The sequence below is a fragment of the Rana temporaria genome, chromosome 2 (genome assembly GCF_905171775.1).
Source record: "Rana temporaria chromosome 2, aRanTem1.1, whole genome shotgun sequence".
Classification (NCBI taxonomy): domain Eukaryota; kingdom Metazoa; phylum Chordata; class Amphibia; order Anura; family Ranidae; genus Rana; species Rana temporaria.
Window position 1 is genome coordinate 501,221,388 of NC_053490.1, and position 14,422 is coordinate 501,235,809.

General features: G+C 43.2%; 1 protein-coding gene across 5 annotated transcripts in view; it reads right to left on the reverse strand.

Annotated features, from left to right (window-relative positions):
* The window catches only part of TIAM1 (TIAM Rac1 associated GEF 1), a 569,717-nt gene that overhangs the window by 201,999 nt on the left and 353,296 nt on the right, over positions 1-14,422 (reverse strand). For all 5 annotated transcript variants that reach the window (XM_040338862.1, XM_040338863.1, XM_040338861.1 and 2 more), the window contains 2 exons: positions 13,973-14,062; positions 4,299-5,266 (listed from right to left, as the gene is read on the reverse strand). In XM_040338862.1, the coding sequence (XP_040194796.1) occupies positions 4,299-5,255 (957 nt within the window). In that variant the 5' untranslated portion in view covers positions 5,256-5,266; positions 13,973-14,062. The remainder of the gene's footprint in view (positions 1-4,298; positions 5,267-13,972; positions 14,063-14,422) is intronic.

The following is a 14,422-nucleotide window of genomic DNA, read 5'->3' on the forward strand; positions in this document are numbered from 1 at the left end:
AACTACAATTCCCATGAGGCATAGCAAGACTCTGACAGCCACAATCATGACACCAGAGTCAGAAGCATGATGGGACTTGTAGTTTTGCAACAGCTGGAGGTCCGCTAATTGCATATCCCTGCACTAGAGCATAGCTCTAACTTTAGGCGGCCTATCTCTTACGGAAACAACGTAATTCGACTGCGTCGGCCTGGCGTTCGTTCGTGAATCAGCGTATCCCCTCATTTGCATAATCTACGCCGGCCGCAATGGACGCGCCATCTAGCGGCCATCAACAACATTGCAATCTAAGATAGGACGGCGCAAGCTGTCGTATCTTAGATATGTTTAAGTGTATCTCTGTTAGAGAATACACTTAAACATAGGTCGGTGCAGATTCAGAGTTAGGTCGGCTTATCTGTAGATAACCTGGCCTAACTCTTTCTGAATCTACCTATCTGTATTTTGTAGACCATGAAACGCGATTTGTGTACAACATTTCACTGGCATCAAGACACAGACTGTATTAGGTTTAGAAGTAACTGAAGGCACGCCAATTAGGGGAATGGATTAACTGGAATAGTCTAACCCAATTATGTTGCATTCAAATTATGCCGGAAGTCCTTGAATAGAGGATGTTAGAATTATGAGTTAAAACGGGATTAAGTCTATGCAATCAACCAAGATTGCCAATCACTATACCCAAGACCTCTTTCAAGGATCGCCTTTTTACAGAACTCAAATGATTTCCTAGAGGAATAAGATCACCAAGTTAACCGACAGCTTGCTGAAGGTTGTTGCAGAATTGACAATCTTTTCAAGAAAAATCTAAGTCTTCAACAGATTACATAGCCAACCACACAGTAAACCACACTTAAAGCAAATGATCCACAGAGCACTAGATGTGCACTACCCAACATCGGTCAGGCTTATGGAGCAGGAATTGGAAATGCAGGTAAAACTTAATATAAAACAAACAATATACATTTCAAAAATTCAACCTGGCCCACAGTCTTTGGTGATACCAGTCCCGAATGGTTTGCTCATGGAGATATCAGTGAAATGTTGTGTGTAGTAATAACAACCAATGTCAGTTGATATCAGACATATATTTGTATGTGACAGAAATATACAGTGCCTTGAAAAAGTATTCATTCCATCAAAAAATTTCCACATTTTGTCACGTTATAACCAAAAACGTAAACTTATTTTATTGGGTGGCACATAATTGTGATGTGAAGTGGAAAGAAAATATAATTTTTTTTTTACAAATAAATATGTGAAAAGTGTGGTGTGCATTTGTATTTAGCCCCCGGGGGTCAAAACTTTGTAGAATCACCTTTTACTGCAATTACAGCTGCAAGTCTTTTTGGGGATGTCTCTACCAGGTTTGCACAGAGAGAGAGAGAGACATTTTTGCTCATTCCTCTTTGCAAAATAGCTCAAGCTCTGTCAGATTGGATGGAGAGCGTCTGAACAACTAATACATGAATATGCTTTGATCTAAACCAGGGGTGCCCAACCTTTTGAAGAGTGAGGGCCACTTAAGCAACTTGGTGACCAGTCGAGGGACACAATGAGCGGAGAGGACGGATGACAGGTCACGGCTACTCTATAGGCCCTCTGATCTGCCCAGATAGAAGGGGACAAAATGTTTTTTGGATTGGAGGTAGGCTGGCGTAAACGGACATGTGTCGCTCTGTAGAGGTGAATTTAAAGCGGGAGTTCACCCATTTCTAAAAAAATTTTTTTTCTTCCCCTAGATTCCTGCTCGTTCGGTCTAGGGGAATCGGCTATTTGTATTAAAATAGGTGCAGTACTTACCCGTTTTCGAGCTGCATCTTCTTCCGTCGCTTCCGGGTATGGTCTTCGGGAGCGGGCGTTCCTTCTTGATTGACAGTCTTCCGAGAGGCTTCCGACGGTCGCATCCATCGCGTCACTCGTAGCCGAAAGAAGCCGAACGTCGGTGCGGCTCTATACTGCGCCTGCGCACCGACGTTCGGCTTCTTTCGGAAAATCGTGACGCGATGGATGCGACCGTCGGAAGCCTCTCGGAAACCTGTCAATCAAGAAGGAACGCCCATTCCCGAAGCCCATACCCGGAAGCGACGGAGAGGATGCGTCTCGTAAACGGGTAAGTACTGCACCTATTTTTAAATAAATAGCCGATTCCCCTAGTAATAACGAGCAGGAATCTAAGGGGGAAAAGTGCCCTCTAAGGGTGAACCCCCGCTTTAAGGTCCTATTTGGTCGGGCTGATCATGTGAAAAAGGCCTAAGAGTGCTTTCACACTGTTGTGCTGCGGTTTACCCACACCGCGAGTGCCGCTGTGTCTATCCTGTGGGTTAGCTGAACTTTGCCTTAGACTCCGCCTGTGGCAAAAGCCGGCGTTGTAGAGGAAGCATCGGCTTATGGGGCTCCGTTCTGCAGCCGTTTTCTTCCTCTACCTCCAGCATCATTCATAACACTGATGCTGTGGTATGGCGGGTCGGCAACCTGCGATCTTTGTTGCTAACCTGCCATTCCAGAGCAGGAGGTCGTGGGCCATATCAGAGGGCTCTGCGGGCCACATGTGGCCCCTGGGCCACTGGTTGGCCACCCCTGATCTAAACCATTCCATTGTATGTTTAGGGTCGTTGTCCTGTTGGAAGGTGAACCTCCTCCCCAGTCTCAAGTCTTTTGCAGACTCTTAACAGGTTCTCTTCCCATCAACTCTGACCAGCTTTCCTGTACCTGCTGAAGAAAAGCATCCCCACAACATGACGCTACCACCACCATGTTTCACTGTGCTTTTAGGCCAAAAAGTTAAATTTTGGTCTCATTTGACCAGAGCACCTTCTTCCACATGTTTTCCGTTTCCCCCACATGGCTCCTCGCAAACTGCAAATGGGACTTCTTATGGCTTTCTTTCAACAATGGCTTTCTTCTTGCCACTCTTCCATAAAGGTCAGATTTGTGGAGAGCACTACTGATAGTTGTCCTGTGGGACAGATTCTCCCACCTGAGCTGTGGATCTCGGCAGTTCCTCCAGAGTTACCATGGGCCTCTTGGCTGCTTCTCCGATTACTGATCTCCTTGCCCGGCCTGTCAGTTTAGGTGGATGACCATGTCTTGGTAGGTTTGCATTTGTGCCACTCTTTTTATTTTTCGGATGATGGATTGAACAGTGCTCCATGGGATGTTCAGAGCTTGGGATTTGTATTTATTTTTTTATAACCTAACCCTGCTTTAAACTTCTCCACAACTTTATCCCTGACCCGTCTGGGGCGTTTCTTTGGCCTTCTTTATGTTGTTTGTTCACTAAGGTTCTCTAACAAACCTCTGAGGACTTCACAGAACTGAAATTAAATTAAACCCAGTTGGACTCTATTTACTTAAAGTGTAAGTAAACCCTCCCATCGTTTTCAGCCAAGGAGGCTGCCATCTTTGCCTCTGTTTAATCTACAACTGTCTTGATGCTGCACATGTGATCAATTTAGACACCAGCCATTGGATGACTTGACAATTTGGTTGAGAGCACAACCAATGGCAGTGTTACATTTTCAGCACGTGCCGGCAATGAAACAGTTTTATGGATGGGTTTACTTCTGCTTTAATAGGCGACTTCTGAAGGCAATTGGTTCATCTGGATTTTAGTTAGTATTCAGCTTCCTTTACTCCGATACCCCTAATGCACACCACTTTTCACAGATTTGTAAAAAAAAAAAAAAAAAAAAAAATTGAAAACCATTTTCCTTTCACTTCACAATTATGTGCCACTTTGTGATAGTCCATCACATAAAAGCCCAATAAATACACTTACGCTTTAGGTTGCAACACGACAAAAAAGTAATTTTTTTTATACATACATACATACATACACGTTTTGTCTTAAATGGGTTGTTTAACAAGGTAAGGGTTCACATATACTTTAAGAACCCAAGTATAGTATTAAGTGGGTGGAATTAAGGAGATGGTATTAAAGTGTACCCAAACAAAAAAATCGAACATATTGCAGCTGATCAGGTCCTAGATGTGCTGGCTGCATTGGTTTTCTTTTTATTAGATGTAGACCCTTTTTTAATCCTGGGAAAAATACTTCTTGAACCTTGGTAATACTGCTCACTTCTCCATTGTACTCTAGCTATAGGCGGAGCCATGTTTTTTTTCCAAACAGGCTGGACTTCAAACATGTCTAGTTATACTTTAAATGTAAGGACATCAACCAATTTTCAAGTTTTCTAAATATGCAATATAATTTACCTACCTTACCCAAAGTAATAAGTAAGTCTTAACGCAATAGTAAATCACATTTTAGGATACAACTTTAAAACCTTTACCTGAGTTGTTTTAGCTCTCCGTCCATGCATGCTATTACTGTGGCTGAGCTTCAAGTTAGTGGCTCCTTCAGAGAGACAATGGGACTTCCGGCAAGGCAGGGTGTTATAGTTGCTGTATGATGGTGGCTCATCAGCTGGAGCAGTTGCCTGTTTGTATTTTAAAGACTCAGGAGAATGAGAAACCAAATTTCTACAGTAAATCATGAACTTATTCCTGGGGACTCCATTGATGGAGTGTGGGCTCTTCTGTGGGTACAAGTCGCTGAGGGAGTTGGCACGTTGGGAAGCATCCAGTTGCTGAGAGGAGTCTCCGGGATCATTTCGAATGGTTTCATCACAATCCTTTTCTTCGGTGGAACATAAAATTTCCTCAGTACTGGTTAAGTGTTCTTGGCTCAGGTCCGAGAGGGAGAATTCTAAGCTGTCCTCTCGCCATATGTCGGCAGATTTAGAACGTTTCTTCTTAAAACTGGCAGCATCCAAGAGATTTGGCCCATTTGTCATGTACAGCTGAGAGCGACTGTTCCCATCTGTAAAATAGGCAGATTCCTCCCCGTATAGCCTACTTTCTTCAGAGTCCTGCATGCTCTGCATGGAGGCCGCTGTAAGGACGGTGCTGCTATTCAAACTTGGTGTAACAGAGGAATCGGTGTGATAGGAAACCGGCCTCATGCCCATATCCACCCAACCTCGGCTATCGTAGTCATCCAGGTTGGCATCCTGAGTGTATGGCTCCATGCCATTTTCTGCTAGAGACTGTGGGATGCTGGGAGTGCTGCTTGACCTATTGCTGACCTCAGAATTTCGGTGAACCGGCTTTCCCGATGACGCATGACGAGTGCGGCGAGAGGCTTTGTTTGAAATTCGAAGTGAGCGGGATGTGTGCTTTCGCCCAAGGCTGGGATGGTCTTTACCATACAACGCTTGCTCTACATTTTGGCTTTCTGCGTTGCCCATGATTTCACAGTCTAGACAAAAGAGAAAAAAAAAAATTAAAAACATAAGTAAATAGTAAATCATTACATGTCTAGATGGTAGACAATCTATTTTGCTGGTAATCAGTAAGAAGAGCCCCACACAAGAATTTGATTGTTTAATCCAGTAAATGTAGGAACAGCAAAAAAAAATAAATCAAAAACAACAACAACTAATCAGAACCGTGCGATTTGTCTTTGATTTTATTCTGGCATTCCTGGTTTAAAAGCAAATCTGTCATTAAAATTCACACTTCACATGCATCAAAAGAATGCATGCAAGCACTGCCACAAATCACATTAGTTTTATGTGTTTAAAAGTGCCTTTGGCTTTTCATTAATAAAATGCTACAAAACAAAAAGCCTTGGTCACATGGTCAGTGGCTACCAAGAGGTTTCAGGTCTTTGGAGACCAAGGAGGAAATTTTGTCTCCGTTTTGACATAAAACTCAAGGCGTATGTAAATCGTCTCAGAGTAAGCCATCATTCACATCTGAACATTTCATCACGCATTTCCTGAACCACCACAATGCGCAAAATGGAAAATTCCATTATTCTCAACTGGCCCATCCACATCTAAGTGTTGTGTTGCTTGTCATGTAAAATGTAGCTCCCCATTAGACATTAAGTGGTTGAAATTTAGTTTTTGGCCTACCTGTAGTTTGGAGGAGCAACAATTGTTTAGTCAGCTCCGCTATGGGCTCTCCAGGCGCTGGAACTTTGATATGAATTTAAACAAGGTAGCGAGGTCAAAAAACAATTTAAGAGCCCACTGGCTCAGGTTAGGCTGCTCACAACAGGCAAGGTTACCCTACTGTAAGTACTCCAGTCAGTTACCAGGAAAAGACATGCATATATGAAAGGCGCACCAGACCAAAAGAAAAAAAAAAAAAAAAGAAGGAGTCCATGATCATTTACTTATATGGTTTTAAAAAGACAGCCCACGTGTTTCGGGGACAAAAGAGCTCCACCTTCTTTAGGGCTACTATAAAACATAATCCAATGTAAAAATAATTGTGACCGATAAAATTATAGATAAAATACATACGTGTGTACACATACGTGCATCAAAAAACACGCACCTTGTTTTTTTGGGGTTGGGTGTTTTTTTTTTTATTTATATAGGCACACGAAATGCTATATGCAAATAAAATTAGGGGGAGGAAGAAGATAAGCGTAGCTTCCACATTTGGGTGGAACTCGGCTTTTTAAGACACTTTGTAAACTACATACAATCTCCTCTGTTAGAAAGCATTTGATGCTGCAGACCATGTTCTTTGTAAAAAAAGATGCCCATTTCTACCTTATTTCACAGCACCGCTCACGTGACTCCTCGCTACTCCCTCTCCCACTCTGACAGCTAGAGCGGGAGGGGCCAAGAATCCCCCACTGACATCAGTCTGGAGGAGGAGAGATCCGAGACGTCACCCGGGGAGGAGAGAAGCAGCGAGGAGTCACATGAGTGGCACTCTGAAATCAGGTAGTAATGGCCATATTTTTTACCAAGAACAGACACTGTAGCATAGGATGCTTTAGAACAGAGGGGATTGTGTGTATTTTCTACAGTTATGTCAGCAGCAGGGGGGGGGGGCAGGCACTGGTAAGAGCTCAAAGGCAGGGAGGGGAGTGGGTAGAGTAGAGAGGCGTTCTGTGGCACACAAACTGACCATGCTGTCAGGGCTCAGCAGCCATGATAAACCATGATCAGTTTACAGGGGGAAGGCATAGACAGGGCAGGATCATCCAGGTATTTCAGGTGATACAGGGGGGGGACAAATTGCACAGCACAATCACTGCTGTACAACATGCTTTAAAGCAACAGGATTTTTTTTAGGGTTACAAACACACAGGCCGAATATTGGGTGGAATATGCAGGTTCAATCGAAACTGGATGACATACGGCCTCACGAAAGCCAGCCGAACAGCAGAAAAAGATCTGCCAACCGACTCCCTATCAGCACTCTCACCCAATTGCTGGATTGGATTGTTAGTACAGCGCCCCCGACCAGAACTGCGGTTTAATTTTGTTCAACACGCTAGGTTGAATGGGAAAAAACTAGTAGTGTGTACAAGGCTTTAGGGCTCACCTTATCCAAGTTCAAACCAATAAATAAAAGCCACAAAAAAGACCTATGCAGCCTGTTCTCTGACTCAAGTGTTTGGGAAATTCTGTGTGCCCTGCTGCCACGTGCCCATCAGGGAATGGAACCTGGGATCAAACAGCAAGACCAGTTACGGCAATGCGCTACATAAAGCTTGAAAAGTACATGAGCTTCTGTGCGGTAAAATCATGCTTTTTTGCCTGCAATTTTTGGGGGCAAAAATCTAAATTTTGCTACTGCATTACAAGTCACATGTACAATGTCACTACAAACCCCACTATATCACCTAGCTATGCTCACCCTAAGGCCTGGTACACACGATAGGATTGATCCGCGGATACGGTCCGCCGGACCGTGTCCGCGGATAAATCCTCTGAGGATTTTGATCCGATGGAGTGTACTCACCATCGGATCGAAATCCGCGCCGAATTGACACCGCGGTGACGTGTCGCGCCGTCGCCGTGATGACGCGGCGACGTGCGCGACACTGTCATATAAGCAATTCCACGCATGCGTCGAATCATTACGATGCATGCGAGGGACGGGTTCGGACGGATCGATCCGGTGAGTCTGTACAGACCACCGGATCGATTCGCTGGAGCCGATTCCAGCGGATAGATTTGTAGACATGTCTACAAATTTTTATCTGCTGGAAATCGGAAATATCCGCGGATAAATATCCGCTGGAATGTACACACCAGGGGATCTATCCGCTGAAACCGATCTGCTGAGATTTTTCAGCGGATGGATCCTCTCGTGTGTACTAAGTGTGAATGGGGGGCAAAGAACACACAGCAAAAAAAAAAAAAAAATGACAAAAGTATTTGTAGAAATCTCAAGTCTAAACTCTGGTGTATAGTCGATTTATATACTTTAATGACCCCACATGTTGACTTTAACAAGGCAGTAAGCTTTTTTATTCTTCAAAAGAATAAAAGCCAGAGAGTTGGCGGTTTTAGTTTCCTCTCCACAAGCAGCGACATACATCTTACCCCTCTTAAGCCTGTCTTTTATTTACACTGCACAAAGCAAACACAAGGAGCAATTCAATGTACGGGGTCAAGAGCAGCAGCCCGTCTGCTTCACTATAATTATCTTGCCCACAGTGTGGCCACTTTCAGCGTATCGCACAAATTGGTCAGCCGGGTACAATAGGCAATTGGAAATGCAGTACAAGTTCTCCTACTCCGAATGGATGGGTGACCTCAATTACAAGTAAAAGTACTGTCAAGGAAAAATAACCAGCAAGTAAAGTAACGGATGCCCCAACACAAAAGGCAATTCTACTTTCCCTGAAGGTAGAGTCCATCTTTGCTTTGCACTCTAAGCTGGCTACGTTCTCAACTGATTTCTGGAAGCAATGAACTGTCAGAGAAGACAGAACAAAGTTTTTAGGGAATGTCTGCTTTAAACATTGGAATACGTAAAGTGGCTGTACTGTTAAAGACTGTGGTGGCTGACCCCGACTGCAGCTCTAGCCCAGGAGGTCCGTTTTTGTAAACAGACTGCCAGATCTAAATAATAATGTTGCTCAACATGCATGAAAACTTACAGTATTGAGAACGCAAATAAAAGATAAAAAAAAAAAAACAGGCAATGTAATTTTCAACCCGTCAACCCACTTAAACTACATCTGAGCTGGTAACAGTTAAGCTGACCATACATGAATCGGTTTGGCGCAGATCGGCCAAATTTCGATCAGTGTGTTGCTGTCTTTGGGGACAGAAGTTGTTTGTTGAAAAACTTTAATAGATCAGCAGCTGCAGCCGCTGATCAGTGTACTCTGTATTCTGACAGCAGCTCCTGCTTCTGCCAATGTCCAGAAGCAGGGAGTGGAGAAGGATTCCTCCATCCACCTTGTTTGCCTGGCTGAACGAAAAAAAAAAAAAACAAGCCTTGTATAGTCAGCTTTGGGTGAGAAGTCTGTACTCTGTTGAGCTCTTCCAGAGTGTAGAAGATAAGTCATGACGAAACGCGTTTGTATGGAGCCAGATGTGTGTTGGTGGAGGCACTCAGCACCAGGCACTCCGCAACTGAGAAGTGCCTTCTGCTGGCTGTGCGGGTTACCCACAAGAGAGTTCGATACTATTGCCAAAGACCACAGTGGTTTGATTGGATTCTTGTGTATTATAATACATTTATAATGGCACCTCATTTCTTATGCATATGTTAGAGAGATTATTTGGTCACATCTGAAAGCAGATCATTAATTAAAGAGGTGAACATCATAGAGCTCTCATCCACGATTGCCATTCTTGAGAAAGTGCCACAATTTGTATTTGTTAATGTATGTCCATGTGTGGAAGTGGATGGCAGCACTTGGTGATCCTTTTTACCAATTAAAGGTGGACACTTTGGAATCATACGAGGAGTGGAGGAAGAAGATTTTGCAAGTGTTTTATGGTTGTTGATATTGGATTTTTCAAGCTGCTTGCTGTGGGGGCACTCAATAGCGAGGGGCCAGGAGCACCGAAGAGGGACCCGAGAAGAGGAGGACCTGGGCTGCTCTGTGCAAAACCACTGCTCAGAGCAGGCAAGTAGAACATGTATGTTTTTTTAAGTTAAAAAAATAAAGACTTTAGCATCTCCAATTTATTTATATTACCATTTACAATCAGAAAGGCAAAGGACTAGCACAGAAGGCAGGCAATTAGCATTTTCAGAAGGCAACCTCAGTAAATATAATTCTCTCCTCCTAGGTTTAAAAGTGTAAAATTACTAAATAGTACTAGCCAAAAAATGGGCTATAGTCTTTTGGGTGAATATATGCCAAATGGGAAGGAGTTGCCCTCCTTGAATAGCCAACAATCAGCTAGGGCATTAAAAAAAGAGAAGCTCAAAGCTTGCTGGAACAACTAGGGTCAACTCAGACTTTTTTCATAGCATTAATCTATCCATGCCCAACGCTGTCACCCCCTATTCAGGCCGGGCGCCTAAATTATAGCGTAGGGGGTGTTTTTGAAGCATCCAATTAGAGCCATGGGCTACAATAGGCATCAAAAAAGATGACCTGCGAACGCCATGCTTGGCGCTTGCAGTTCACCCAGGTGTGTTAGAACAGCGAATGAATATTCGCTCTCCTAACACTGAACCGCCTCTCCTCCAATCAGTTGCTTGGATCTGTTACCCATCACCTGATTGGCTGAAATGACAGGCACTGTGATTGGATGCCTGACGGGAGGAGAGGACGGGAGGAGACACATGGAGGACACTGCTTGCCGACGTCACCCACTGCCCCACCGAGACAGGGTATGTGCCGGGCAGACTGCGAGCGGGTCACAGTGGCGCCATTCGATTTAAATTTAATTGTAACTGGCTTTCTAGCCTGACAATAGATGGATCATTTTTTGATCAGCCAGCAGGCTGATAAAAAAACACAAAAAAAAAAAAAAAAACAGATTCCCTAATCCACACAAGCAAGATGGATGAATCCTCCTCGCTGTGCTATTGTATTCCGACAGCAGGGACTCCTCTGCTGTCACAATATACTGATCAGCACTAAGTCGCTGATTAATTGAAATTTTTTGCAACATTCTTACTTGACAAAACCAAATATTGCAACAACGACCATGAATGTATCAAAAATCCCTACTGCACCGGCCAAATTTCAATCCATGTATGGGAAGTTTAATGGCAAGGGCTGATTGCTCCAGTGGTATCTGAATTTTATCCATGTAGTCCCAAGGTTGCTGCCTGGACAGGATGTAGGCCATGTGACATGAGTGCACTCAAAGCATAACAGCAGGTGACTATAAGGCCCCATTCACACCCGAGTGTTTTGTAGCAGGATGCTTAATTAATTTCCCTCAGAATTCGGAGATTCTAACCAATGACATTATAGGGGGAAGGTCATCCAGTGACATCCCCTGGAGACCCTGCCCCTTTGTGGCGGGAGAAGTGGTGCTGTCATTCGGCGAGTGACAAGCAACGAGACGGGTCATGTTTTGCATGCTTTTTGTTGTGCAGGTGGCACCCGGCGTTCATCGTGATCTACGACAGATTTATAGCAAAACCTTTTTTTTTTTTTAACCACTTGCCTACTGGACACTTTTACCTCCTTCCTGCCCATGCTAATTTTCAGCTTTCAGTGTTGTCGCATTTTGAATGACAATTGCGCTTATTTTTTTGAGACAGATCAAGTTTTCTTTTGGTGGTATTTAATCACCACTGGGGTATTTTATTTTGTGCTAAAGAAATGAAAAAAAAAAGACCAAAAATTTTGAAAAACAAAAAAACTCTTCATTTCCATTATAAAATTTAGCAAATAATTTTTTTCCTTCACCGATGAGGCTGCACTGACGGGCAAGGGTGAGGCTGTACTGATTATTAGTGAAAATGTCACGTCACAGGAGAGGTGGTTATTGTCTTTTCTTTCCTCACACATTGACAGCACTACGGAAAGGAAATGCAGATAACTGGCTTCTGTTTACATGGGATCAGCTGTGATTGAACACAAATGATCATAAGGTAAAGAGCCAACGACATTGGCCCTTTACCCCGATCAGTGATATGTTGTGCCCGAGGGACACGGCTCACCACCGATCACCTCGTACACTATCGCCTCATACGACATCCACCCGAAAGGAGGAGTGTTAATAAAAGGAATTTTTATTTACTTTTGACATTTTCTTGGTGAATGAGCCAGGGTTGTGGGGAAGAGGCCCTCATCAACAGGAGAACAAGGTGCTTTGCCAGGGGAGTGTCCCCCCCTGAAAAAGTGACTCCCCCATATTGAGGGCATGTGGCCCGGTATGGTTCAGGAAGGATAGGGGGTCGCTCGGATAAGGGTCTGGTATAGATTTTGAGGGTGGGGGGGGACTCAAATTATTTTTTTTAAATTTGGCATGGGTCCCTTTTCAAAATCCATACTAGAACCAAAGGGTTTCTTTTTTTATGCTTTTTTTGGTTACATTCTGTGGGTGAGTAACTGGTTGCTAGAATGCCAGCTCTTTGAATGCTAAACCTCAAAAACTCTGTAAAACTTGCAACAAAACACCCCAAAAAACGCCAACAAACGCTATGCGCATGTGAACCTTTGGGTCTGCATCTCCGTTTAAAAGGTGCTGTGTTGCCTGCCTGGAAGCTTGGTACAGCATGCCAGTCATTAAATCCAATTTAGGTAAAACCTTGCATTCACTCCCTCAATTATCAGTAATCATTTAGCTGCAACTACCATTTGTTCCTGTTCGGTTACAAAATTAGCATTGGTAGAAACAAAGACGAGCCTGTAAATTCACCACTCCCAGACACGGCCATGTTTCGAGGACATGCTGTGCTGGGAAAAATCTGAATGATGACATAATGACACCCATTTTGTGTGATTGATTATTGTGCCAAAAAACTAATAATGCAGTGTGCTATTGTAGGCAGTACAGACCAACAAACAATAGGAAGGAGAGATGATTTAAGGTTTCCTAAACTATAGAGTCTTTCAAATCCTCTAACACCATCTGTCCCATATACAGTTATATTGCAAAATTTAGCCTTAAATGTCCAAACAGTAAGTGGCATTTGTTAAATCTCTGACAAAAGTGCCCAAATATGAAAAAAGACAATGCAACAGCAGCACTCATCGATATTTAAACATAAAGAAAATATCTAGATAAAAAAATGAAAATTAAAAAAAAAAAAAAAAAGTGTTGTGCTGCCCCTTTAAATTAACCAAAGTTAAAGTACACACCTTTTCTTTGGAAGCGCTTTGAAGGATGTGCCGTCGGACGAAACGCATAGAGGGGAGAGCCTAGCGCTGATGTTATCACTCCAGCTCGGAGGGCCAGTGGGTGTTTATGTTGTACTCAGATTTTCTCTTTTGTTTGGGAGTACATACCTTGAATTTCAATAAGTCAGTTGGGCTATACTACTCTATGCTCTCTCGGTGTATAAGGTTGTTGCTACTGGGAGCGAGTGTTAAAGTCATCTCATCCATTCGGGATCTGAGCATTGTTCTTAAAAGCTCATGTGCCAAGTTTCTGGTAAGCAGCTGTATTTGTTGGTGCACTGGAAGTGGCGGTGGCAAAGAATAAATAATTTAGTCCATTATGTCATCTTTTAAACGGTTTACATAACTTTTCTTATATTACATGGAACTACACTGATTCACATTATTTTGTATGGCATTATAAAAAAAAAATGTGCACATTGGTTTGCATACAGTAGGTGGCCAAATTAAGAAAAAGAAAAAGTTCTTAAAAAAATTGAAGCTTAGTGCTCCCCCTTGCTCTAATCCTCTGCTGCCCTAGGCACAGCCTGGTACATACAGCCCTCCTCACTGATCTAGACACTCACCAACCCTCAGCAACTCCAGGGAAAAATGTGTCCAAGCCAACAATCATCCTACTATACTGATTGAGAGGCGCAAAAAACACAATGGCCACCTCCTTTTGGTTTATCAAAGATTAAATGACAGGTGCTCTTTCAACATGAACCTGTAAAACTACATAAACAAGGCTTCCCAGCCGTGTTCCCCAGGAGACCAGGTTTCCTGACAAAACTACAAACACAGCACCGGAAAGGCTCAAATGACAAAATGTCAGAAAGTGAAAAGGCTGAAAAGTGATACGACACAAAGTTATCATCACAGACAGGAAGGCATAGTCACCTCTGGCAGAATGTGAATGTATTCTGGGTCACACGGCATAGGGCCCCTCAGGTTCCTGGTCATTCATTTCTGACGTTGACTGAAAAAGTTCTGTAAGAAAAGAATAAAAAGTAAAATCTATTAGAAAACCTAGTTAAAGTAAAAGTAAGTAACATTCAGATTTTTGGAAAATCCAGGGAACAGTTTTTAGGTAAATATACACCAGTGCTAGATGGGGGTGGCAGTAAGAAAGGGGGAATAATAGAAACGAACGACCCTGCAATGAAAAAAGTGTCTGTTGGTCATAAAGGAAATACATCAATAAGCAGTCCACTGAGCTGGCCCAATGCATTCATTGTGCGTCAAAAACCATGTCACGCAAGTCTATTTCGGGCTTTGTGCGAGGCTGGGTTCACACCGATACTACACGAGTCCTACGTATTTCATGTCAAAAGTCGGATTGTAAGGACA